This window comes from Cygnus olor, chromosome Z, assembly GCF_009769625.2.
Source record: "Cygnus olor isolate bCygOlo1 chromosome Z, bCygOlo1.pri.v2, whole genome shotgun sequence".
Lineage (NCBI taxonomy): Eukaryota > Metazoa > Chordata > Aves > Anseriformes > Anatidae > Cygnus > Cygnus olor.
Window position 1 is genome coordinate 54,317,062 of NC_049198.1, and position 24,597 is coordinate 54,341,658.

A 24,597-nucleotide genomic window follows, 5' to 3' on the forward strand; every position below is an offset into this window, starting at 1 on the left:
AGAATTAAATTCCATTGAAGATGGAATATAATATATACAGATGGATAAGTAGAAACCTTGCATACAGTCAGATGCGTGGAGCTGTAGCTGTTCTTGATACCTTTCAGCTCTCCTTCATTAAAAATATATATATATATATATATAGATATAGATATAAATAAAAAAATGTCCTAATTAAAATCAAAACCATTAAATCATGGAACTAAGGCAGAAAAAAAAAATGTACATTTACTTCTTTCTTCTTCCCACCCCATCTCATTCTCTCATTCATCTAGCTGAAAATCTTGGTGTTCTGCCAGTAAATATTCTAGTGCTCTGTGACATTCCCTCTCCCTCTGTTTACCCATTTGAAGACTGTAGTTCACACAGTGAAGCTCTGTACTGCAATGTTTCTGGCCTTAAATAGAATTCTAAATGTATCTCAGTACCTAACACATTTCTTGAACATTTTTTGGGTTTCTGAAAAATAGGTTAATGTAAAGCACTACAGAGAATCATGCCTTGCTCAGTTTTTCATAGAGTTCAAGCTGTTAACGCTGTTCTGAAAGTTCTTGCATATTTTAGCACTTAGGTCTCCTTCACCTTCACAGAAATAACAGGTCATCAGGAGTTTGAGGAGGCAAGAGTCTAGCAAAAAGGAAATAGGGCAATAATACTACCAGACATCATAGTTGGTATTCATACTGGAATACAAAAAGAAGCTTGAAGCTTTTTTGTTGTTGTTTACTGAAAATAACTACAAAGAAACATTACAGATAAAACACTTTTTTCTTGCTCTGACAGCTTTCTACACTTAGCTTTGTCAAAGAACACTGTGAAGTTGCACCAACTGCCTATTGTCTCAGTGTACAGCTGCAGGATACCACAGACACAGTGCGTTTGAATTCAGATCATATCTGGATGGCCTAAAGGATTCAGCTTACTGTTTTATTCCTCCAGAAAACAAAACAAATCCTGTGAAGGTTCCTCTAAATTTCATCTAAGCATATGAGTATGACAGTTTACATGAAAGTTGCACAGCCCCAAGCTCCTCCTTTCAACCTTCACTGCAGCACAGCTCCGATCAACAGCATTTTGCTAAGATGTCCCACGCTCCTTCTCAATTCTCCAGATGCTTTTTACACTAAAAATGCCATCCAGACAGATTTGAGACCAGTACACTGCAACCCTTCTCCTTCCATATCTTTGCTTGTTTTGACACTTAAACCATAAAGTATTTCACTCTTCTCTTCTTGCAGTACTGCCCCAAGGTTGTTTTGTTTTTACTTCTTCTTCCTCACATATTTTGATGAATTCTTTCTGCCCTTCCAGTCCTTACAGAAACAAAAGCATGGCAGAAAGCTCCCATCTCTTCCCCTTCCCCTTTTTACTCCAGACTAATTCTTTGATAAAGCATTTGTAAATTTAGACAGCTATTTCCTAAGAATGGATGGAGTTGGATCAGTAAATATCCTTACCATTTGTTATCCTTTTGTTCTCAGTGCAAGAAAGGTGATTTTGGATTTTTTCTCCAGACTGACAGCTGTCTTCCCTCAACTCCTCTAATGCAATCTAGTTATTTCCTCTGTGGGTTTGCCTTGATGCCACTCTACCACCAAGCTATTAGAGCTTAAGGAGAAAACCACCAAGTTAAGGAGGATGTAAAACAGATAGCTTTTTGAAATATTAGGGAAACATTCCCCTCCTTGAGCTATACCCCCCCCAAAAAAAAAAAAAAAAATGCACAGAATTAGGTTTAGCACTTTCACTATTGGAGCAGCAACACCGAATCTTAACTACTGTCACTTGGAAGCAGCCAAACTCAGCGATCAAAGGCAACTTCTGAGGAAGTAGTGTCAAAGACCAATCCTTGCACTCTGGACAAGGGAGATAATGTGGCCACTGATTGATTGAAGTCACCAGTCTGACAAGGAAAAATTGACAAAGAATTGCCTATAATGATTCCTGAGACACAAGATAGTTTGGGTTGCTTTTTTTTAATGAATCTGTGTTACTTTGAAGGTAGGTTATCTGCATCTCATAATTCAACCTACACTCTCCAAAGCTACTCCCATGGCTAAACACCTATAAAAGCTCACAGAAAGATTTCTATACTTATTTAGCAACAACTAGATTTTATAAGATAAGAAGCAAGTACTGCAGACAACTCGGGATTCCCCCTGCTGCTTCCAAAAAAAGAAAGTTTTCCATATTCTAGTCCTGAAGATTGAGCTGGATCTTTCCTGAGTGTTTTTATGATGGAATAATGAGGGAAAATAGGAAAAAAAAGTATTTCATTATCTTAATCTAGGGGAGTACTATCTGTCTGAATGTTCTCAATTACTCAGAAAATCTGAGTTAACTTCTAGCTAAGAACTGATGTGATACACACCTAAAAAAAAAAAGTTACAAATACATTCTTCTGACACTCACTCAATCAGACATGTTTTTGTCGCTCTGTTAGAGTGTTCAGTGAACCACCCATTGTAGAAACTGATGTCCCAGTTAACAGACCAAATCCCTGAAAACCACTCATGCAAATAGCCCCCAGAAAAGATCATCAATAAAACTGTATTGGCCAACTCATTCAACATACAAACATCGTGCACTTTTTCCATTGGCTGCCAAGTTTTTTGTTTCTTTGTTTTTCTTCTTTAAAGGTATTATCATTGTAGCAGCCCTACTGTTCCTTCAATTTGAGATCTGCATTTTTCCTGCAGCTGAACTTAGCTACTGTGTTACATTTCGGTAATGTAGCTCCACTTTTAGTCTTCCTCCTAAACTAGTTTATTTCTTGTATGCTCATGGAAGCAAGTTTTTGCTATTCTTTCTTCTTAGCACACATCTCTTTAAAACACAGTTTAACATTAATAATTGACTTGAGCTTGACTGAGCTCTCAAGCATCGATAATGTCAAATTTTGTACAATTTCTGTTTTGGATTATTTGGTAGCAATGAGAGAGTTGGAAAACAATAACGATGTTATGCATTAACAATTCTTTGCTTCGTCAATATTGTAGATAATTTTTTTCCTTCCTATCACTACAAATACCCATTTGATCCATAACACTTAACATTAGCTCAATTCAACATCAGCTTAAGTGACCTTAAGACTTTAAAAACAAACACCACTGAGTCCTGAAACCCGTTTAGAGATTTTAAGCCTGGTTTTGTGCTCTGGATAGCTTTTTCATCTCGTCAGAAACAAATTATACAGTTTGATACCAAATAGCTTTTCCAATTAGATAATAATCCTGCAGATATTATTGATTTTTTAAAATCTTTTTATTCAGCTTATGGACTTTCTGCTGTTCTAATTCTTCTTGAAAATTATATTGGCCTCTTCTCTTCTATATTTCCCCCTCAAAATAATTATTCACATTCCAACCCCTGAACTACTCAGAACCTTTCTCCATATCCAGACACCAACATCTGCATTTTGAGCAGTTTAGAAAACCTTTCTCCATAACTTTGGTCTTCCAAGAAGAACAGCTCCTTCCAGGAGAGCAGCTTTGGAAGGCTCTAAATCCTGTCTGCTACCTGCTCTGCCATACAGCCCAGTAGCCCTAGTCAGCAGTTAACAGTCCCCACTTACAGTAAATAAGCTCAGCAAGAAAATAGTCTCCCAGGAAAACTGATAAGTCAGGGCATAATAGATGGATCAAGAGAAGGTATGTTAACATTGCATTTTCCTCTAAGTGTTGTGTACAGCTTCAAATATGAACCATAACATGGCAGGAGTACCTACAATTTTTTCTCCCTGAAAGGGGAGAAAACACTGAAAGAAGAATGGATTTCCTGCCAATCCTTCGTAGTATAGTTAATAAAAATAACAGTGATGTGCCAGAACTTAAGATCTGACTCAACATCCCAGCTTATACATTTGTACTTGATACCAAATCTGCTTTGGTGTTAACAGATGATGTGTGTTAGTATCTTGTATTGTTTCTGCCTTTAGAATTTTGATCCTCTGAAAGATACCTTAAACTGACAATGAAACATTGTTTCTTTGAATCTTTTTTTTTTTTCTTAATTCTAAGAATACCGACAACTCTGTCCTCATGACAGGTAGTGAAGATGTCACTTTGAAAACATCATATTAATATTGTTCATATTAATTTTAATAGCCAGAAAAAATCTCATCTCTGATTTTAACAGACTAATGGAAGATACTAGAAACAGCAAAATAAGACCAAAACTTCAGGCTCTCAAATGCTAACACCCTAGGAAAACTGCACACATGTATCAGTCAAGCAAACAATATTGGCACATGTGAGTACTCTGACAAGCAAGTCATAGAATAGACAAAAAACCTAACATATTTTATGTTTGAACTTGGCAAAACAGACCAGCCAGCAGCCTATTAATACAGCTATACAATTATGACATGGGACCTCATTGGAAACATAATCAAATCATTAATAATAGCATGTCTTATTTCCTGAAGCATAATCCTAAGAATTAATTTCACAGAAATCGAAGCTTCCTGCTTTATAGTTGTGTTTGCAAATTATTTGACTAAAGTTGTATTTTTAAATGTCCTAATTCCCCTACATAGCAAAAGACTCCACAACAATAGGTATTTATCACACTTTTTATTTTTTTTCAGCCAGAAATACAGTTTTATATGTTATTTCAATAAATAGTGGTGGTTATTTCTTAAACAATATCCCCATCTCTTTGGCATCTGACCATATTCTGTTTTTCAAACTAAAGACTATATAGGAAGAGATCATTATTCAATACATTAAGTTTGCAGAAGCATAGTTAACTTTTAAAAATACACATCAGTTGTTGCAAAAATTCTAGTAAGTCTAAAAAAGAAAACCCAAACTAGTAAAATGCAGATAACCAGGCTGCCTTCATTTACAGCCATGGAGTTAACTGTCAGAATGAGAAGAACTCTTCATTTTCCACAGCACATGCACCAACTAGTGCTTCCTATTCATTCTGAACAACAAAAGAAAGTTTTTTTTTAAAAAGGCATTGTACCAGAAACAAGCGACCAAATAAGTTATGTTTCAAAATAATGTGATCTTAATTTTAACTTCTACAGAGGTGATCAACCAAAACCAAGTCACACACTGCTTCAGTAATAGACTGCACCTAAAAAAAGCCTAAAGACTATTTTCCATCTTCAAACATAAGTTACTAAAATGTTTTAAATACATCTAGGAATACAGCTGTCAAAACTGCTCTTGATGTCATGTTTGGATAAAAATTTCCTAAGCAACAAAGTAAGCCAGTGTATTCAATCTACTCTGAATAATCCAGGATCATCTCTTCAAGGCTGACACAGAAATACTTCACTTGCGCTCCATCAGAAAAAAATAATCTGCTTTACAAATCTCAATAGAAGAGTTCAGTTCTTCAACTAATTTTTCAAAGCAATGACAGTTATCTCACACCTTCTATTAACATATGTTATAGAACTCATGATTTAGAATTAAAACATTATTGACACACCAATGCAGACATTCCAGTGTATCTACTGGAATCTAAAGTGAATCCTTCATTAGGTGTCCAGATGATGTAAAAAATAAATTCCACTAACAAAAACTCTTCATCCCCAAAAAGATTTTTTTTTTTAATATCCCATGTATGTAACCTGAAAAAAAATTATAGAACAGTGGAGGCAAAGCACTTACTTCCATGCAGGAACTAAAAAAAATAATTTAATAGGATTAAAGTAGCAAATTAACTAAGGTTTATTTTATGCGTAGATCTCCCCCTCATCAGCAGTGAAAGCCCAGTTTCAAAACTAGACTGTTTAAATAACAGGTGATCCAATTTATCCAAGCTCATATTCCTTTCAACAATGAAAAAAAACTAAATCATACATACATTTTACTGTAGAATACAGTAACAAAAAGTAGAAACCAAAATGCCCCCAAAATTTGGGTACTTATCCAAGAGAAGTTTCTAACATCAAGCCAAAATTAGCAACAACCAAGCAGACATCACCAATTTTTCAGTGTTAAATTATTGTAAACACTAGATCTAACTGCACGAAAAAAAATAAATCCCAACCCCCCCAAAAAAACAAAAGCCTTTTTTAAATTTTTGTTGTTAGAAGATGTCCAGAGAAATATCCAGCAGTTGCACTCAAGTTTGCATTAGAAGCTGCTTCCTCAGGAAAGATTTCTCCCTCCGAGTACTTCTAACACATTGCATTGTCGAGACTGCATTCAAATAAACTTCTTTCTGTTAACATTTAGCTGACACAACCACCTACAATGTGGACAGTCGTGTACACAGTACAACAGTGGATTTTTGCAGCAACAGAACAATGATCAGAAATTGGCTCTAAGTTTGAGATGACAGCTCATGTGTTGTTTCTCGCAAACATACGGTCCCCTCTAAGGGTAAGGTGTTGGAGCTGGTATTGTAGCACTTCTGTGTCAGCAGGTTCCTTAATGCTCATTTTGTCTAAATTGAGGTAGTCCAGAGATTTTGAGTGAGCCCTTTTACCTTTTAAAAGGCAAAGAGGCAGAGGACCATGAAGCGCCTTGTAGGGTTCATATGGTAAAGTCTTAGTGCATTTATCCCCTGAGCTGGGCATCCGCCTCCTCCTCTTCCCGTTGATGGCTGGGATCTCGTATGGCTGATAGTACCTACCTCTGGCTTTGTACAAGCGGGAGGAACGCGCGAGTCCCAAATCAAGCTGTTTGGAGCGCAAGTTAGGCCCAGATTCCCCTTTATTCTCTTCGTTTCCCGTACGCTTCTGGGCTAATTTCAGCAGCTCCTCTCCAGTGGTGAAGCCAACCAGGTAGTTGGAATCCATGTGGAGGATCTGATACCCCGAAACCGTCCGTCGCATGGGTGAGCAGGGTGTACTGGAGCACCGGGGCTTCTCGGCTTCCATCCTGCCCGCAGCGCTCACCTCTGCCAGAGGCACCGGGAGGGCAGATATGGCACTTCTGGACTCTCCGTTTATGTCCACTTCCATTTTAAACACAGGGCTATCCTCCTAAAAATTAAACAGAGCTTGATCAGAAACAGAGCCTTTAAGCAGTACAAGGGACTAAAGGAGGGCTGCAGAAATGAGATTTTGTAGCAGCCAGGAGTCGCGACCAGCACTTCTCCATTCAGTCGTCCTACACGCTGTGGGTGGCCTTGTAATCAAGCTATCGCCAACATCTGTCTGCCTTCTGAAGTTATTTCAGGTGTTTTTTAATAACAGATACCATAAATATATTCCTTAAATATGTTACAGACATTCCTGAGCAGTGTTGTACACAAAACAGGTGTCTTTTCAACCATTTTAGTCCACTTGACTCCTTATACCCCCCTCCTTTGAGGCCACCTACATACATTAGCACGTCCACAGTAGCTTCTCCCATCCTCAGCTGCATATTTTTCCCATTTACAATAACTTCAGCAAACAAAGCTTTCAAGAAGTCTTTCTGACAGCTACGACCTCAGGCACAACCATGAAGCAGACCTCATCTCCAGGGCACTGCAACATTTCCCTCTTCCAGATGTGGAAACAGCTTGTCTTAGGTGGAAAGGATGGCATCCTGACTGTTCAACAGCTGTCTTTACAGGCTCTCAGGAATTCCCCTCCAAAAAACTGTCACCTTATTCACAGCTAACCAAAACCACATTGTTTACTCTGACATATTTCTAACAAAGGAAATGGTATCCAAGTGTTTAATAAATACAGCATGAGAGTCTTACAAGCATCTTAAGAACAAATGGTGCTCTGATTTCTATGGCACCCGGTTTTTCTATTTGCTTTGGAAATAAAACTATTTTGCCCTACTTCTGCCTTCACAACTATTCCAAATACAAAGCTTGGTGCCTTTCCAGTGCGACAACTTTCTGCCACAAGCCATTACCATCTTTAACTTGGAAAGATAAGGTTGATATCACAGCAAGTACATGTATCAGATGCCCAAGCACAGAGAACGCTTAACTCTTCTTTGTTTTCAATGTCATTTACACAATCTCTATGCCACAGCCATTTTCACAAAATACGAAGGTCATGCTCATTTCTAAATCCACGCTTCCTTCATTGTCAGCTTCACCTTTACTCTCAGTGGTAGGTTAGTGACTCCCTCGCCAATGTATTTCAGAAAAAAAAAGAAAAAAAACACAACAGCATAGCTTTGTTGTGTTTATAGGCAATGAGACTCAAAGCAGAAAGAAAATCCAGTATGCAAGTGTCAAGCAGAAACAAAATTCCAAGCTGCGCTATACATGACTGTTAGCGCAGTAAGGTTTTCACAAATGAGACTAACTTGTAACGTGTGCCATCACAAGTAGCAGCTTTAAAAGTTTACAAACTAGTTGCCATACTGAGGGACTTAGGAGGCCACAGGCAGGTGAGTAAGGATGCAACAAGCAAAGACAAATATCCCCGCCATCTACATACTTTATTGAAACTTTTGGAAATAGACACACAGAAAAATCCCATCAAGATGACTCTCCTTTCACTTGAGTTAACATAGTAAGGGAAAGTTGTGTGCAAATCTAACACACAAATACAAACTATCTATCCTCATGCAAAACTTAAGCCTTTTTTCTATTTGGGTACCAGAATACAGCCTAGTCTCAAATCTACCTGCTGCTCCAGTCCTATTGCAATAAATGAGTAAAACTACTATAGCCTTTTTTCAGTTCTTCTCATAATCATGACTTTAGTTAGGATTCTTCACTACACGCTTTACGCAGCATTGCTTTTACAGACGCATACACACACTTCATTCAATAAGGATTTCCAATTAAAAATACATGTATTACATATGCATATATGCATATATTAATACATGCAAAAGATAAATAAAAAATTAAAATATTGTCATAAACCAAACACCCGGTAATTTTAACTGAAAAAAAAAACTACATAAAAAAATCAAGAATAGGGTCCATTGTATCTAGCGGACATTCTGAAATATATTTATGGAGACATAAAGACTCTCAGAATAGCAGAGGCAGTTGTTTGTCTCCTGCTGTAGCACTGCATCTGTCAGTGCGACAGTAACATGGTGAGATTTCAGCCATGGCGTTATATTCATGAGAATTCCTCATGTAGAAATAACATCAGGAACCAAGGTTACTAGAAGCAATAGCATAGAAAAATCTTGCACTGAAACTTTTGGCTACCCCATGCTCCAGCCAAGAAACATAAATATTTCTTTTAATTCCTAATTTTTACCCTGCAGTTCAAAAATCTTTCCAATAAACTTTAGAAAAAAATCAAATTGTTCTGTTAGAAATCAGAAACAATGCTAGAAAAAGTACAACTAAATTCTAGCAGTATAAACAGAACGGTCAAACAGCAAAATTAGAAATGAATAATTATCTAGACACACGTAAACAGCAATAACCAAAAAAAAAGAGAACATCTGCAACAATAATGCAAGCCCGAAGAAAAAAGAGAGAGGGAAGGATGCCCCCATGCACTTTTTGAGATGGAAAAAAAGCCGTGACAACTGGAGATTCCTTTCCTAAACACAGCTTTAAACATTAATTTGTGTCAGCCTGAAAGATGGGTGTGTGCCCGGTAACAAAAAGCAATCAACTTCAAAGAGCAACTAGACGGTGGGGGAAGAACAACGAGCCCTCACTGGCCAAAAACAGTAAAAAGGAGAACCCAGAGGAGAAAAAGCCTTTAAGTCAGCAAGCTTCAGCTTGGTACCTCAGTCTGAAACCACAGAGCTTCCACGTGCGAGAAGAACAGAAATCCGACAGACATTTGACAACAACAGTGGCATCAGCAGCCAAATTGCAGGATTTGCTGCCATCAACATCAGAAGCTTACGGGAACAGCACTGCTCGCTGGTGAGAGGCATGACTGGCCAGCTCCATAGGCAGAGGTCCAAAACCCAGCATGTATGTGTTCAGCTGTTCTTCCCCAAGATTTAATGTGACTTACTCGAGCTGCCATATGGCTTCAATATGCTTTGCTTCCTTATCTGGTAAAAAAAGATAGAGAAACATCACTTAAGACTTCTATAGAAGAAAATCATCTGAGAGATTCACAGTGTCTGTGAATGCACACGCCAGTACCTACAAATGTTTTTAACACTTTCTGACTCAATTTTAGGCCATTTCCATGGTTATAGAACCACTACTAAGGAGATGAATACTACTAGGTTTGTTGCTGTACAATACTGTGAGCTCGTCTGTAATTCTCAGCATCAATTACAACGCTGAAAAACAGTCCTTCAGATTAAAAAAGATTAGTTTTTCAGATCACAGCTGCCTTTTCTTCTCGCTTCTCAGAGAATGACAAGACTGATGCCATTTCAACATAATTTATAATTAAAGATTTACTGTAGAATCAAAACAAGGGGAAGATGAACAAGATGGCACATGCTTTTCTTTGCTGCTGCTTCAAATGTTTGGAAAGTGTGGGAAACAACTGAAAGTAACAGCTAAGAGGGCTCACTCGACCAATATACACCAAAAGTGCTTCCAGAATACACTTCACCCCAGTAAGATTCTACAAAATGATAATGATTCTCTTTAAATTACAAAGCAGGCTCTGCACATAAAGTAATCTGACCCAATCCAGCCAACGAAAGCTGGCTAAACCAGAGAAAAAGGAAAATGAATAGAAATACTAGGTTAACTCTTATAAATCATTTTATTTCCTTAAAGAATGTATTAGTATGTTTAGGATAGAACTTTGAGGGCAAAAACATAAAAAAAAACAAAACATTTTACATATATGGGAGCTTTCTGATTTTTTAATATTTCACAAAGGTATCGGATGCTGCTCAAGAATTAGCACGTTGCAAATAAAACAAAAACAAAAGTGTATAGCTTACTAGCAACACACCACACTAGTATATAAACTGTTGACTGTTTGTTGTCTTGGATTAGAGCCCTGAAATGACCTGTAGCCATGTGTTCTTCCTGTACCCAAGGACACTTGATGCCTTTTTTTCTGAGTATGTTATTTTTTCTGTTAGATGTGTTACTTATATTTGTCTCCTCCTCAAAGAGGCAGCAACTCAAAAACAAATCAACTTTAATTATTCAGTATCTAAGGAAAACAAAGAAAGAAGTGGGGTTTTCCCTGATAGTCCTAATCTTTACGAAAAGCTTCCGTGATTTTGAAACCACTACAATAAGTTGCTCTCGGAAAATGAGTTGTTTCTCTGTAAGTTCCATTATTACCTATCCTCTCAACTAGAAGATGAACTAATTTGAGAAGATGCCTCGAGGATGCATTTTATTTGTTATTAGATGAGCATTAGATTTCTGCCCATACAACCAGATTTTTTAAAAAATATATATATTTTTTTCCTTTTTCTCTAGATGGCAAGCCTGCAGGTAATTCCATTTGTTAAGAACCACAAAGATCTGTCTCACCGATAAAATACTCTTAACGTGCAGTAAGGGGGTGGCAAAAGGGAAAGAGGCAATAAATGCAGCACATCCCAACCGTGTACAGGCATCAAACACATTGGATAGAGATGTCAACTCGAGTAGTACCATTTTCAATGTCTTCCCTTCTCTGAGCATCTGTTACTTCTTAGAATACACAAAGCAATTGAAAGATAAAATGATTGTCTATCAAACATTAGGAAATAACACAGCAAGTAATGTCATCCATCGTGTGTGAAGCCAACACATTGTTGATCAAGTACTTCAATCATCTCTGTTTGTGAAGGGGGGAAGTAAAAGGTCTACAGCTTTGCCCTTACAGTCTGAGAAGAAAAAAAAAAATCCATATACATACAGTACGTATACCTTGAAATCCTATCTTGTTTTGCTGTCACTGATGGATATGCTGATGGAATTAGGTGCTTGCTAAGCAAAGGTTTCTGGAAATAGTTATTTCCAATCTGCAATTAAAACACCTGAAGTATTTACTGGAGAGGGAAATGTCAAGCTAAAATTCATCTCTAGAAAAGTGTCCACAAAGGTGCCAGGTTTTGGTATGCAGAGCAGGGGCAGGCAGCCCACAGACTCTGAGCTGTGTGCAGCTTGCAGCCCCCCCAGTGCAAGCTGGTGATACTGCTGCAGGCAGGCACTGCCGCTGCCGGCCCGTGGCTGCTCTTAAACTGTCTCTTAACCCTTCAGCTGAAGGCACTTAGAAAAATATTGCTTCACCATGCTCTTCAAGGCTTCCTAAAAAACCTGTGGTGTATCTTACAGACCAATACCTTGTTTTGCAGAGACAGGAAATGGGTGGGGGGGAAATCTCAGAACAAGCTCATGAAAGGTATCGGTAAACTGTTCACATTCTTCGTCAACACTTTGCATTCCTTAAGAAATACCAAACTTTTCTAAGCCAAAGAAAAAGTGACCGAGGCAACACTAAATTGCTGCATCCCATAAGGCAACACGCAGATGGAGTAAGAACACAGCTTAACAGACTTTTTTTCCAAAGATAAACACATGAAAATGAAATTATGCACGGGGTATATGTCACAACCCCACAGGCCTCAGGAAACTCAGACAATCGGATATGACTGCGGCAGCAGAGCCAGCGTGGTGACTTCAGGATGAGACGCGGAAGGACAGTCCCCTCTGCAGCTGCAACAATGACATGAGGGCAGCACCAGGCGTGCTGGTGGGAAGGAAGGGCACTGCCCTGGTGGGCAGGTGAGGGAGAAACCCCTGAGCCAGGTGGTACAACCATCGGGTAAGCCACATGCTGCGAGCAGGACAACAAGCTGCTACATGCTCTGCAAAAGAAGGTTGATTCCATTTCCAATAATACCTTCCTTTTGCAAGAGCCAGTTACCTAGTTTGTTAGCTCTTGTTATTAATTCAGCCCTAAACAGACAAGTATGGCCATCCTTACAAGTACCCTTACAGACAGCAGAGGATGGTGAATGAGTTACCGAGGAAGGATGAGCGACTGGCTCACCATGCTGCCATGACAGCCCGCAGGCCAGGCCAGCCTGACACAGCTCACGCCAGCACAGATGGGATTTCAGGAGCGGGTCCAGGCTGATGAATTTTGTATAAGCAGACTGAGCAAGCAGGAAAAGTAAATGAAAGTGGTGGGAAAGGAGGCCATGTAATCCCTCCTCACCAAGAAATATTAGATGAGGGTGTTTAACAGAGGGTAATGTTTCTGAAACTGGTATGGTCCTTGCAGCTGGCGATGCCACTTCCTTGCTGGTTGGAGCTGCAGATGAACGCTGCCCCAGACCCACCCTTGTTACAGGGATGTTCCCAGCCAACACGAAATGGCCGCTCCCTACCGCTGCTCATCTAAAGACCGAACCCTGTGACACCTGTAAGAAAGCTGACACACGGCATGACACAAATCAGTTTGTTCTTCAGCTAGTAAGAACTGAAGTTAAGTTTAAAAACAATAGCACAATAACAAAGAATACGTTTCTCTGTATCTTTGATTTTCACCTTCTTGCTAGCCAAAAATTCATTTTCAAAGTCGTCTTCTCTCAAGTTTCAGGTTAGCTGACTTAGGGGTATAAAACAAAAAAAAGGCTCATCAAAAAATTAAATTGCCTTTTAAATACGAAAAACAGACAAAGTTTTAAAAACATGATGGATTTCATCTAACAGACACAGATTTTTGTCTTAAAAAAACAAAATGGCAGCGGGGGTGCCCGTTGCTTCTACGTCAGACAAGAGACGCGTGTTTGGCAGAATACCATGCTACCATACCTGAAAACACAGTTCCATAGATAGCACTTTGAAGCCATCAACGTAAACAAAAACAATGCTATATTCAGGTTTGAGTAGGCACAGCAGTGCAAAGAGAGACAGTAGTTAACAACAAGATGCACTCTCCAAGTTATGGGGAAAATGTCACGCTTAATCCACGCGATTTGCTTTGCTGGATCTGCCGTTTGTTTAGCTGAAACACTTTCAATGACTAGCTCTTTGTCCCGACGAGATATAGCCCGCAGCAGGTACCGAGGTGCTTGCTGGAGCGGTGCCATTCATTCCCTTACACCGTGCACACCGCAGGTCACCTCCCTCAGCTCTCTACAAGCAGCTCACGCAACGGCCCCAAAGTTTTGCTCCCTGCCTCCTACCCCACCGCTCCTTCCCGCACTCGGCCGCTGCCTAGCACCGCATTTACCGAAGGGCCACGCAGACACGGCCGCGCGCCCACCACAGCCCCCCGCTGGGCTCCTTGCAGCCTCACGACGGCGCCGGGTGCGCACCGGGCGCGCTGGAGCTTTCCCCGCACGACTCCGCGGGCCTCGCCTCCCTCCATTTCAAACCCGCGCCGAGCAGCTCCCTCCTCCATCTTTATCGCCCTAGCGAGCGCTCTTGATCGAGGAAGGGGAAAATTTAAAAAAAAACAAACAACCGCACCCCGCAAGCAGCGCGCTCCCGAGCACACCCGGGGCGGCAGGGAAAGGAGGGCAGGGGCACGGCGAGCACGACGGGGCCGCCCCCAGCCCGCCGACCCCCGACCCGCGGCCGCCTCCTACCTGTGCTCCAGGGCGGCGCCGAGGGTGGCGGCGGAGCAGCCGGGGCCCCGCTCCGCTCCCTTCGGCTCGGCTCGGCCCGGCCCGGCGCGGCCCTGCCCCGCCCCGCTCTCGGCCCCGGGGGCGGGACGCGGCGGCAGCGTCGAGCCGGGCCCCCCCCTAGCGGCCGCCCGCGCCCCGCCTCGCGTCCGACCGTGCCCGCGCCGCTCGCCCCCGGAGGGAGCCGCGGTGCAGACCCCGGTGCCGGGACAGGCGCAGGGCGGAGGGGTCCGCGGGGACTGTCCCCCGCCCGTAGCAGGGACGGGGGGAGCGGGAGGAAGCGGGGCGGCAGGGCCTGAGCGCCCACGTGAGGGTTCCCCCTGCGGGTGACCCTGCGGAGCTGCAGGGCTTGGGCGGGAGCCGCCTGGGGAGCTCTGCTTACAATCATAGAATCACTCAGGTTGGAAAAGACAATCTGTCAGTCATCTGTTCCAACCATCTCCCTGCCACCAATGTCACCCACTAAACCATGTCCCTAAGCACCACGTCCAACCTTTCCTTGAACACCCCCAGGAACGGTGACTCCACCACCTCCCTGGGCAACCCGTCCCAATGCCTGACCACTCTTTCTGACAAGAAATGTCTCCTAATTTCAGTTTGCTCCTCCAAATTGTTTCCTCCTTTCACAGGAGGCTGATGGAAGACAATCATCACTTGAGTGCAACTGCAAGGCCCCAGCATCTCCAGTTACTTCCCATCGGTTTTAAGCCCTAAACACTTCAATAAGCACTTCGGTAAAACAAGAAGAGTTGAACACCTTTGAGTTGAACTCCTTCAGTCCACATATGATGAGTACTTACTTTGGACAAGAGGAACACAACTTTCTATACACTGTCTAGAGATGCCTCCCTTGGCAGAAAATAGAGGTATAATAAAAGCAACATAAATCCTTTGGAGATCTCAATGCCATCAGTATTTTAGTTTGGCTTTTCACAGCAAAAATGAAAGGTATCTGCCCTTTATATCACTGGATGCAATGAAGAGACATGGCAAAACTCTCCAGGGTTTTTGCTTCCAAAAAAAAATAATTGCCAGCCGCCACCAGGTTCAGCAGGACACCACAAGGTCACAACTGTGCTGTTTGTCAATGGCTTAACTTCTTCAACATCACACTGAAATTTTAATAGCAACATAGTAAAGCTACCTCCCAGTTTACCTTTCCAAAAGGGATGCTCACTTCAGCCTTCATAAACAAAAGTTAATGACATGCCAAGTTTGACTCATAAGATCATGCAACTGGTGCTACATGGAGTAAGTGGGTCACACCGATCACACAACGGGCTTGATTAGGAAACCCCAGTCACCCAGAAGTCTTGGAAGTAGTTGTGGATTGGCCAGAAGGCAAAAATTTCAAAATATCACCACAGGAAGAAGTGATGTGCTGAAGAAGCCCCACTGTATAACAAGCTACCAGAAAATGAGAAGCAATATGCCCTGTTCACTGATGGGTCCTGACATATAGTGGGAAAGCATTAGAGGCGGAAGGCTGCCGTATGGAGTCCTACATGGTAAGTCACAGAAACTGCTGAATGAGAAGGTGAATTGAGATGGTTTGAAGAAATGAAGGCAATCCAGCTGGCTTTAGATGTTGCTGAATGAGAAGTGGCCCGTGCTCATCTCTATACTGACTCATGGGTGATAGATGGTATGGTGCTGTGTTTTGGATTTAGGATGAGAATAAAGCTGATAACACACCGATGTTTCAGTTGTCGCAGAGCAGTGCTCACACAGTGCCCAGGACTTTTCAGCTTCTGGTGCTGCCCTGCCAGCAAGAGGCTGGGGATGCACAGGGAGCTGGAGGGGACAGAACCAGGACAGCTGGCCCAGACTGGCCAGAGGGATGTCCCGTACCACGTGGTGTCATGCAGAACAATAAAAATAGGGGAGTTGGCTGGGGAGGGCATGTGTCTGCTTCTTGGGAACGGGCTGAGCATTGGTCAGTGGGTGATAAGTAATTGCATTGTACATCACTTGCTTTGTATATGCTTTTATCATTATTATTATTGTCCCTTCCTTTTCTGACCTATTAAAATGTCTTTATGTCAACCCATGATTTTTAACTTTTTTTTTTTTTTCCCAATTCCACAGTGGGATGGCAGGGCAGAGAGTGAGTGCATAACTGTGTGGTGCTTAACTGACTGACTGCCACAACAGTCATGCACCTAGCCTTGCCGTCCAGTAAGCACTGAGATGCACCTGGAGTTTGCATCTCTTGGAAATTCTAGATATAAAAACTCAAGAAAGAAAAAAAAAAAAAAAGAAAAAAGAATAAGGGAAGGAATTTTGATTATAGTAGGTCTTTTTAGCTCTGAAATCCCTTAAGAACCATTGGTTTTGCCAGCTAACAAAACCTAAGAGCAAAATCAGTAGCAAATTTAATGCAGAAACTGGGGAACATATTTGGCAAAGCAGCAGGACAAGAAGAGGAATTTAGAGTGTATTTCAGCATCATTATGATGATCTGTGTTACCTACAGTACACAAATCCAGTTTGCATCACAGTGAAATCTGCAGTATTATCCTGAGTCTGAAACCTCCCCTTCCTATGTTGTCCTGCAGTAAATGAGGCAATAAAATCCTCTGAGCCCGTATGTCACAACTTCCTTCCAACAAACTGCCCACCCACAACCTCCCCCTGCCCTTGCTGTCAACCAAGTTGTCAGTCTTTGAGGTGGAATTCCATCCAGCAGTGAAGGTAAGGTTGGTGGGGGACAGCAGTAGTGAATGACTGCAGGAGGGAACAGATACTTGGAAGGGACCATAATGAATTCTACATAAGTAAATAGACATTTTTTTTTTCTTTATTAGGTATTGTAGACATTATTCTGAAAATCTTGATTTTGCTGGAAATCCGTGAGGACATTCAGGATAAAATACAAAATATTTTTACTTCTGGGGGAAAAAAGGATGAAGTAGTAGCATAATTTTTACATTGGAAAAAAAAAAAAGTTTAAAAAAATGTATATTTTTATATTAAAAGATAAAAATATTTTTCTGTCATATGATTAAGTAACTGTCATATGATTTAGCGACTTCTGCCATCCAAAACCAAAAGCTTAGTAATTTAACAGATCTTAAAAGAATATTTAGCTAAGTTAAAATAAACTGTGGTGACAATTTATTTAAAACATGAACAAAATGTTTTAAGCACATCATTGACTGAAATCCCACCTTTATTTATTATACACCAAGTTTAAAAAAAATAATAATTAATTTCAGTGAGCGCGGAAAGTATTTGTTGATTTGGTTTCTGGGCCAAATTTACTTTTTTCCACAATTAAGGTGACTTAAATAGGAATTTTGGTACTTATGCAAGGCTGCATTTATTTCATGTCCAGATGGAGGAGGCAAACACTGTATAGAATTTGAAATAGATTCTGTCTTTAGAGTATTGTGTGTTTTGCGGATGATAGGTCAGTTAGTACCCACTCTGATTCAGACTATCTCAAAGAGTATTATAACAGAGCAACATGAAAAGATGCACTCTATTCTATACTGTAAGATTTAAAACTTACTCGGAAAGGTGAGATTTGGAGCAGCCTTAGACAAATGATGCATTTAGTATGTACATGCATAGGCAGCAGTGAGTACTTGCTAATGCTGTTCCTGCAGTGTGAACTAACAAAATCTTTTGGTACAGATAGATCACAGACTCTACACAAAACCTCTGCCACTAGGTAATGTACAGATAGATGCATGGTGAAAACTCAAATTGTAGTAAGTTTGCCATTTACTGTGTGACAACGTCATTTTTACATGATGTGCATCAGGATCAAATAACAATCTAGGTCTGTCAGTCAAACCTAACTGTATCAAAACCAAGTCTTAGACTGTTAAAAAAAAAGGCAATAAAGACACGTTTATGACAGAAACAGGTTGTTCACAGAAGTTGTACATTCTCCATCCTTCAAGGTTTGCAAGCTCAGACTGTCTAAAGTCCTTGGTAACCTGGTCTGGTCTCACGGGTGACCCTGACTTGAACAAGTGATTGGACTGAAGACCTCTGGAGGTTCTTTCTAGCCTGAATTATTCTGTGTTCCTATGGTCTTTTTTTAACCTTATTTAAGTTTGTGGGTAGAATGCATCATTTATAGTGAGGTCAAAATGTACGGCAAATAGTTGTTTGGATCAGTCCTTACTTGTTCAGTACATACCATTCAGTCTAGAAAAGATGGGAATCTCCTTTTTTTTTTTTTTTAAAAAAAAAAAAACTATTTAAAGTACCTCATTTCCCTCTTTTGAGTTCTTTTAATTGCTTTTCTTCTGTGCAGACCTCAGTAATTTGTAACTCTCCATTCATCGTGCCCATCCTCTTTAAAAAGGAGCATAGACTCTTAGTTAAGATTCATAAATGGTTCAAAATATATCCCATAGCAGTCCTTTAAAATAATTTATCGAGGCTTTGGAAATGATTATTTTGAATCCAAATATATTCCCAGCCCTCAACCCAAAGAAGAACTTAAGTTATCAAGAATCTAAGCAAGACAAGGTCCAAATGGGCTTATGCCCAGATTTTAAGATTTACAGCAGTTTTAGTATTTATATTAGTATAAAATAAAGAATAATGATCTTATGGAAGGAATGGCTATTCTTTCTTCTGGGGAGACGTTATTAGAACAGGAGGAGATTTAATGAGACACCCAGACAAGAAATGGCTTTGCTGTAAGCAAAGATATTGCAATTTTATTAAATTCTTGATCTGGTACAAAATGAAAATCACACAATTACCTTGTTCTCCTTTGCAGGTGATTTTTGTTCCTCTTACTGAATAAAATAGAGATATGTAAGTGTGGAGCACCACAAAATACCATTTGATGAATGTCTCCATTTTACTTGGACATAAGATTATACAGATCTAGAATGTTACATGAAAAGGGCATTTCTCAACAGTGTGTTGAATAAAAGATACATTCAGGCCCCCAAAAATCTAGTATACATTCCTTTCAGGCTAATGTTAACCTAATTTTGTAAAATATACCTGTCCTGCACTTCTCATTCACCACTTGATTAAAAACAGAGAATTTCTCACTAGAATCCGTCAACCACATAATTATGTTTGGATCAGAGCAAAACTGACTCTTTTTGAAAGTAAATATTGTCAGTAGACTTAATGTAACTTCCACAGGAGTTCCTCTTTTCCAGAAACTTTATTATAGAAAAACATACAACAGTCTCAGTATACCTTAAAGACTAAAACATGATGTCTAGTCATGTTCAGCGTTATTTCAGAAAACTGATTCTTCCCTTCATAGCAGATCATAAGAAGATTTATCATTCTTAAAAGTTTGGACTGGAAAGCTATTACTGCATATTAAGTGGAGTGGTGTGGGAGATTAGAAATTACTATTCAAAAATACTGAAATTTGCCCTCTCCATGAAAACAGACAATATTAAAGCCATTATTTGAAAAGAAAAAAGAAACAAAGTAGCTACTAGCCTTCGTTTCTTGCACCACCTAGCAATTCCTTCAGAAATGACTTTTTAGGAGTCTCCATTGTTTTCTTCTTTATCAATTTACTTGTGGGTCTACCAACAATGTCACTGCTGTAAACTGATAAAGAAAACTGAAGTAATAGATTGTTGTTAAATCCCTGTTCTGCCACTAGCATTGAAATGGCTCTTAGAAGTTTTAGTTACGGCTCCTCTGCTATCTTCCTTTGAACTCTACTGATTTTGATGTTATTGATCAGATTGCATGATGAGTTTGATCATATGATTTTTTGTATGCCTCCCTACCTATGCCTCTCTCTCTAGGCCTGCATATATGGATTCCTACAAATTGTGCTAAGAAAGCACATCTGATTTCTCTCAACAAAATTCACTTGCTAGTAGAACTCAAATATATGTCTTTATTATAACAAAGAAGCATAAAAAAATAAAAATTACTTCAAAAAATTGTGCAAGTTTTAGCAAGGATTTTTGGGTTTTGTTCTGTTTGGAATAGATGCTTGATGTCTGAAAGAAACAACTGCTCACTTAAACTACATAGTGTGGTAGCATTTCAGGAGTTACAGCTGAATTCAACCATTGATTTTCTGCGAATCTTTTAGACCTCTATCATCTCTGGTTGAAATACGACATACAGTTCAAAAAGTTTAATGGGAGAGAGAATCCAATTGCATAAATAATCTGGACTAAAAATAGGTTCTGAAAAATAGGTTCTGCTGAACATACAGCAAATCAGCTTAGTACAGTCCATGTTGTGCCTTATAACCAGTGTAGTAAGCAGAAACAGAAAAACACAGTGGTTTTATGTTTAACGTAATCAGTCAGAGAGGCAAACACCAAGCTCTTCTCTCTGGTAACCAGCAACAGGACCCAAAGGAACATCATGGAATGAGATGGGAGTGTCAGGCTGGGTGTTAGGGAAAGGTTCTTCACCCAGAGGTGGTCGGGCACTGGGACAGACTCCCCAGGGCAGTGGTCATGGCACTGAATCTGCCTGAGTTCAGTAAGTGTTTGCGCAACACTGTCAGACACATGGTCTGATTTTGGGTAGTCCTGTGGGGACCCAGGAGTTGGACTCGATCCTTGTGGGTCCCTTCCAACTCACATATTCTATGATTCCATGAATCATTCTGGAACATTAGGAAACACAGGAGAACATGTGACTACTTGACTGTTTACCTTTTTGAGGAGCGTTTTCAGCATAAAATGCTAAACTCCTATTTCTTGTAAGTTGTTGTCCACCACCAAAAGTGATTTTGATGCATTTGTATATTAACGGCATATTTGTAAATTTTTTTCTACTGAGACTACTACTCACTGCACTTCAAATACACTCTTGAAAGAGAAAATGCAATGAACAAAAGTTGCCAGTGATCTTGTTTTTATTTAGGAGCACATAAAAAAGTTATGCCACAGCTTTGGTTGATTGGAATGATATGCATACTTATATTCGAACAGTATTTTTTAAATGGTAAACAATGTGTACATTCAGTTGTGTGCAAGACAAACACTGTCAATAACAATTACACTACAAAAAATGAAATGTTTTAAGTATATAGCTGTGAAACCCTTCATATTTTTGGTATTTAACCAGCATTTTTTAGAATTAGTGTGCCGAAGCTATTTCATGTGTGGTATACACTGAAAACAGATCCTGTGGCAAAGTGAGTAGAATTATAGTTGCAATGGCTCTGGAAACAAGTGAGAGCCCTACTTAAAAATATTACTCAGAAGCTACCTCTTCTGCAACTTAAATGTGTAAAGAATCACTAACTTGTAGTTTATTAAGTCAGCAATTAATAGTCAGCCACTTGAATTTACAAAAGTAGACAATATTTTCATACATCTGGGATAATTATAATCATTAAATGATTCGTCATGCCACAGAAAATCACAAGAACTGCTGAGACTGGATCATTACTCTACATAACCCAGTAACTCAGGGTTCCACTGAGATAATAATGCTTCTCACAGCTCTTATAAAATCTTCATTGTTCATTGTTCTTTTTCTTTAATGAGAGCTGTTGTCCACCCTATAGATTGGAAGGACAGAAGGATGAAAATTCCTATGCCATAATGAAGCCTGAGTATTTTGCACCATTAACCACTGAGTTCTGGTAGAGCAGTCTCTCTCTACTCTGAAGGGATGGGAATAAAGTATGGATGGAATATTTACAATTTTTATGATAAACTTACTAGCAGACCAGCTGTAACCATTTCTCTTTTTATAAACCCTGCTTTTTAATATCACCTTATTGTAGAAACATATGGCAAAGCAAATAAAGCTGTCTTTTTAGTAAACAAAAGAATTTTTTGATAAAAACATATAAAAGACAGTTTTATCTGCTGGATGATATACAGGTACCCGTATACAGCATGTATACTAAACAACAGAAGAGAAGGTATATTTGAATGTTACAGGTCTGATGTAAACACAGAGTAAAAATAAGGAGACTCAAAAGTGAAAATATGTTGACTCACTCCATCATGCCTAATTATTGCAGCATATATGATATAAAATTATTCAAATGCAGAAAACACCTGCTTATCCTTAAAAACAGGCAAAAGAGATCTCTTTGGAAATGTAGTTAAATTAAAAAAAAAAAAAGCTTCTAGCCAAGATGTGTGTTACATTTCAGCCCACAAAAGAAGTTCACAGGCAAATTATAAACTCCTGAAAATAGAAGCTTATAATGACAACAGACAATGCTTCATTATAGTGACATCAGCAGAGCCACTGTAACACATACCACTGGATTGGGATTTTCTCTTTTGTACAAGTTTACAGTAAATATTTGAAGACAGTGAAAAGGTTCATGTGCAGCTTTTCCATTGGAAGTGTGCAGTTCAAATGAATAAATAAATATATTTCCTGAAGTTTCTTATAAAATAAGACATTTGACCTAAATACGTAGAATGCACATTAGTTAACCTCGTATAAACAAAAGATTAAGTGAACTATGAATTGCAGACATGAATGGATTTTGCATGGTTAATAATTTAGTTGAAAGCACACAAAAAATTGTTTAGGAAGTTGTTTCCAGTTTTGTCTGATCAATTTCATTTCTTCTCAGAAAGAGTGTTGCCACTAAGTTCTACATCTTGTGAGGCCTCTTCGAGAGATAGCTTAACATTAGATACACAAACAGATGATCCACTGGAAGCTGTACAGGTAAAGAAAAAAATCTATTAGATTTTACACTTAAGAATATCCATGCTAAAACACCAAAAGCAAGAAAATATGAGGAAAGTGTTACTTTACATGAAATAGAATACTGCCTTGACATTGGCACTGAGATAGAAAGAACTAAGGGAATTACTGTTGACCTCAGCATGTCACTTTTTCAACAAAACATTCCTGCCTCCAGTACCACCAAGGGAAGGTGAACTTCCTCACAGAGGCCTAGAAGATCCTAGAAGAGGTATTCTGCATTTTCAAGTAGCACCTTCAAGAAAATCTTTGATCTAGTATTTCACATTTGTTTAAATAAACGCCTTTCATATTATAATTTTCAATTTTGAAGACCCATTAGCATATCTAAAAAAACTAGTACTGAGCCAAAAAAGAAAAAATATATATATATACACACACACACATCACAAAACATACTCCTAAAGCAAATATACAAACAGGCTTCGACATAAAACTGTTTTTCCGATAAAGCACCATTAGATGAAACCAGTATGCAAAGCCAAGGATATCAAAAATAAACTGGATCCATAAATAGCATAACTGAAAATAAAAGAAAAATGCAACATGGTGATGTTTTTAGTTTGGGGTGAAAAAAGGGTATATTTTTTTTCTCTTTTGCAAGTATTGTTCCAAATTCCATGCCGATAAGCAGCGAAAAAAAAATACAACAAGCAAACATTTAAAAAAAGAAAGCTTTTTACTGTAATGACACACATACTGTTCACGTGTGTGATTTTAATTAATAAGGGAAAAAAATCTTGTGTGCAGCAAGCTACTGTTATTAACAAAGCATTAAAAATATTTTCATCTCATTTATATATATTTTGAATTTCTGCATCTACAAGTTTTGTGGGGAAGTTTCTCTTCCTCTCTTTCAGCTATCAAAGTCCACGTACACAGTAGCCTCTATTTAAATTATCCAGGATGTTTTTTTCCTTCCCCAGTTTTGTCAATAGCAGACTTCCATTTAGGAACGGTTAACATTCTTTGTCAGTTCATTACTATGCTTCCTAGTGGATAATTTTTCTCCACTTGTCTCTCTTGGGAATAGCTAGAAATACTGTCATACTTCAAAACAAACCCCCATGAATTTAGATGCCACAGAAATACTTTCAAACAGTTCAGAAGATAAAAGAAAGTAACTATTAGTACAGTTTAACTGCTAAAACAAGTTGTGCAATGCTGTTGAGTTCTAGCTGACTCATAAAATGATCCCACCTACACAGACATGTGAAGTTAAGAAATAGCTGTCCTAAGAAACAATGAAAACTAAAAAAAAATCCCTATTGCTGGAAATAATTTAATGAAGTTAGTCATTCTGCCTCTGAAAGAAGTTACTTACATGGGCTTGGTTTCTCTATTGCTAGCCTTTCAGGCAAGGTTTCAAGTGGTGTTGGTTGAATTTTTGCAGGCGTGTATGTATTTAAAGAAATTTTTTTTCCTGACAGTGGACTCATATAAGTTGGAGAAGCTAAAAAGCAAAACAAAAATAAAATAAGAATACACATGCATTAATAGTAAAAATTCACCTTAGCAAAATGAAAAAATAGTAGCCACAGAACTG

The 24,597-nt window shown here is 39.2% G+C and overlaps 2 protein-coding genes across 15 annotated transcripts in view; both read right to left on the bottom strand.

The window, feature by feature from the left end:
• Positions 1 to 4,559: 4,559 nt before the first annotated feature.
• Positions 4,560 to 14,468, bottom strand: MACIR (macrophage immunometabolism regulator). Of its 6 annotated transcripts, none has more exons than XM_040541517.1 (4): positions 14,358 to 14,466; positions 11,686 to 11,780; positions 9,746 to 9,899; positions 4,560 to 6,949 (listed from the first exon to the last, which is right to left on the bottom strand). In XM_040541517.1, the coding sequence occupies exons 3-4, from the start codon at positions 9,869 to 9,871 to the stop codon at positions 6,305 to 6,307; spliced, it is 771 nt and encodes a 256-aa protein (XP_040397451.1). In that variant the 5' UTR covers positions 9,872 to 9,899; positions 11,686 to 11,780; positions 14,358 to 14,466; the 3' UTR covers positions 4,560 to 6,304. The 6 variants fall into 6 exon arrangements, with proteins under 6 accessions (XP_040397451.1, XP_040397452.1, XP_040397454.1 ...); XM_040541518.1 differs by having other exon boundaries at positions 11,675 to 11,780; XM_040541520.1 differs by lacking the exon at positions 11,686 to 11,780 and having other exon boundaries at positions 9,860 to 9,899.
• A 6,736-nt stretch (positions 14,469 to 21,204) lies between these two features.
• The window catches only part of PPIP5K2 (diphosphoinositol pentakisphosphate kinase 2), a 42,690-nt gene continuing 39,297 nt past the window's right edge, over positions 21,205 to 24,597 (bottom strand). For all 9 annotated transcript variants that reach the window (XM_040540653.1, XM_040540652.1, XM_040540651.1 and 6 more), the window contains 2 exons: positions 24,376 to 24,504; positions 21,205 to 23,004 (listed from right to left, as the gene is read on the bottom strand). In XM_040540653.1, the coding sequence (XP_040396587.1) occupies positions 22,901 to 23,004; positions 24,376 to 24,504 (233 nt within the window). In that variant the 3' untranslated portion in view covers positions 21,205 to 22,900. The remainder of the gene's footprint in view (positions 23,005 to 24,375; positions 24,505 to 24,597) is intronic.

Bases quoted from the DNA above. Each gene is read 5' to 3' on its own strand.
- MACIR (XM_040541516.1), bottom strand. From the start codon at position 9,871: ATGGCAGCTCGAGTAAGTCACATTAAATCTTGGGGAAGAACAGCTGAA. The intron at 6,950-9,745 runs GTAAGCTTCTGA...TTTAATTTTTAG, and splicing joins CAGCGAGCAGTGCTGTTCCC to GAGGATAGCCCTGTGTTTAA.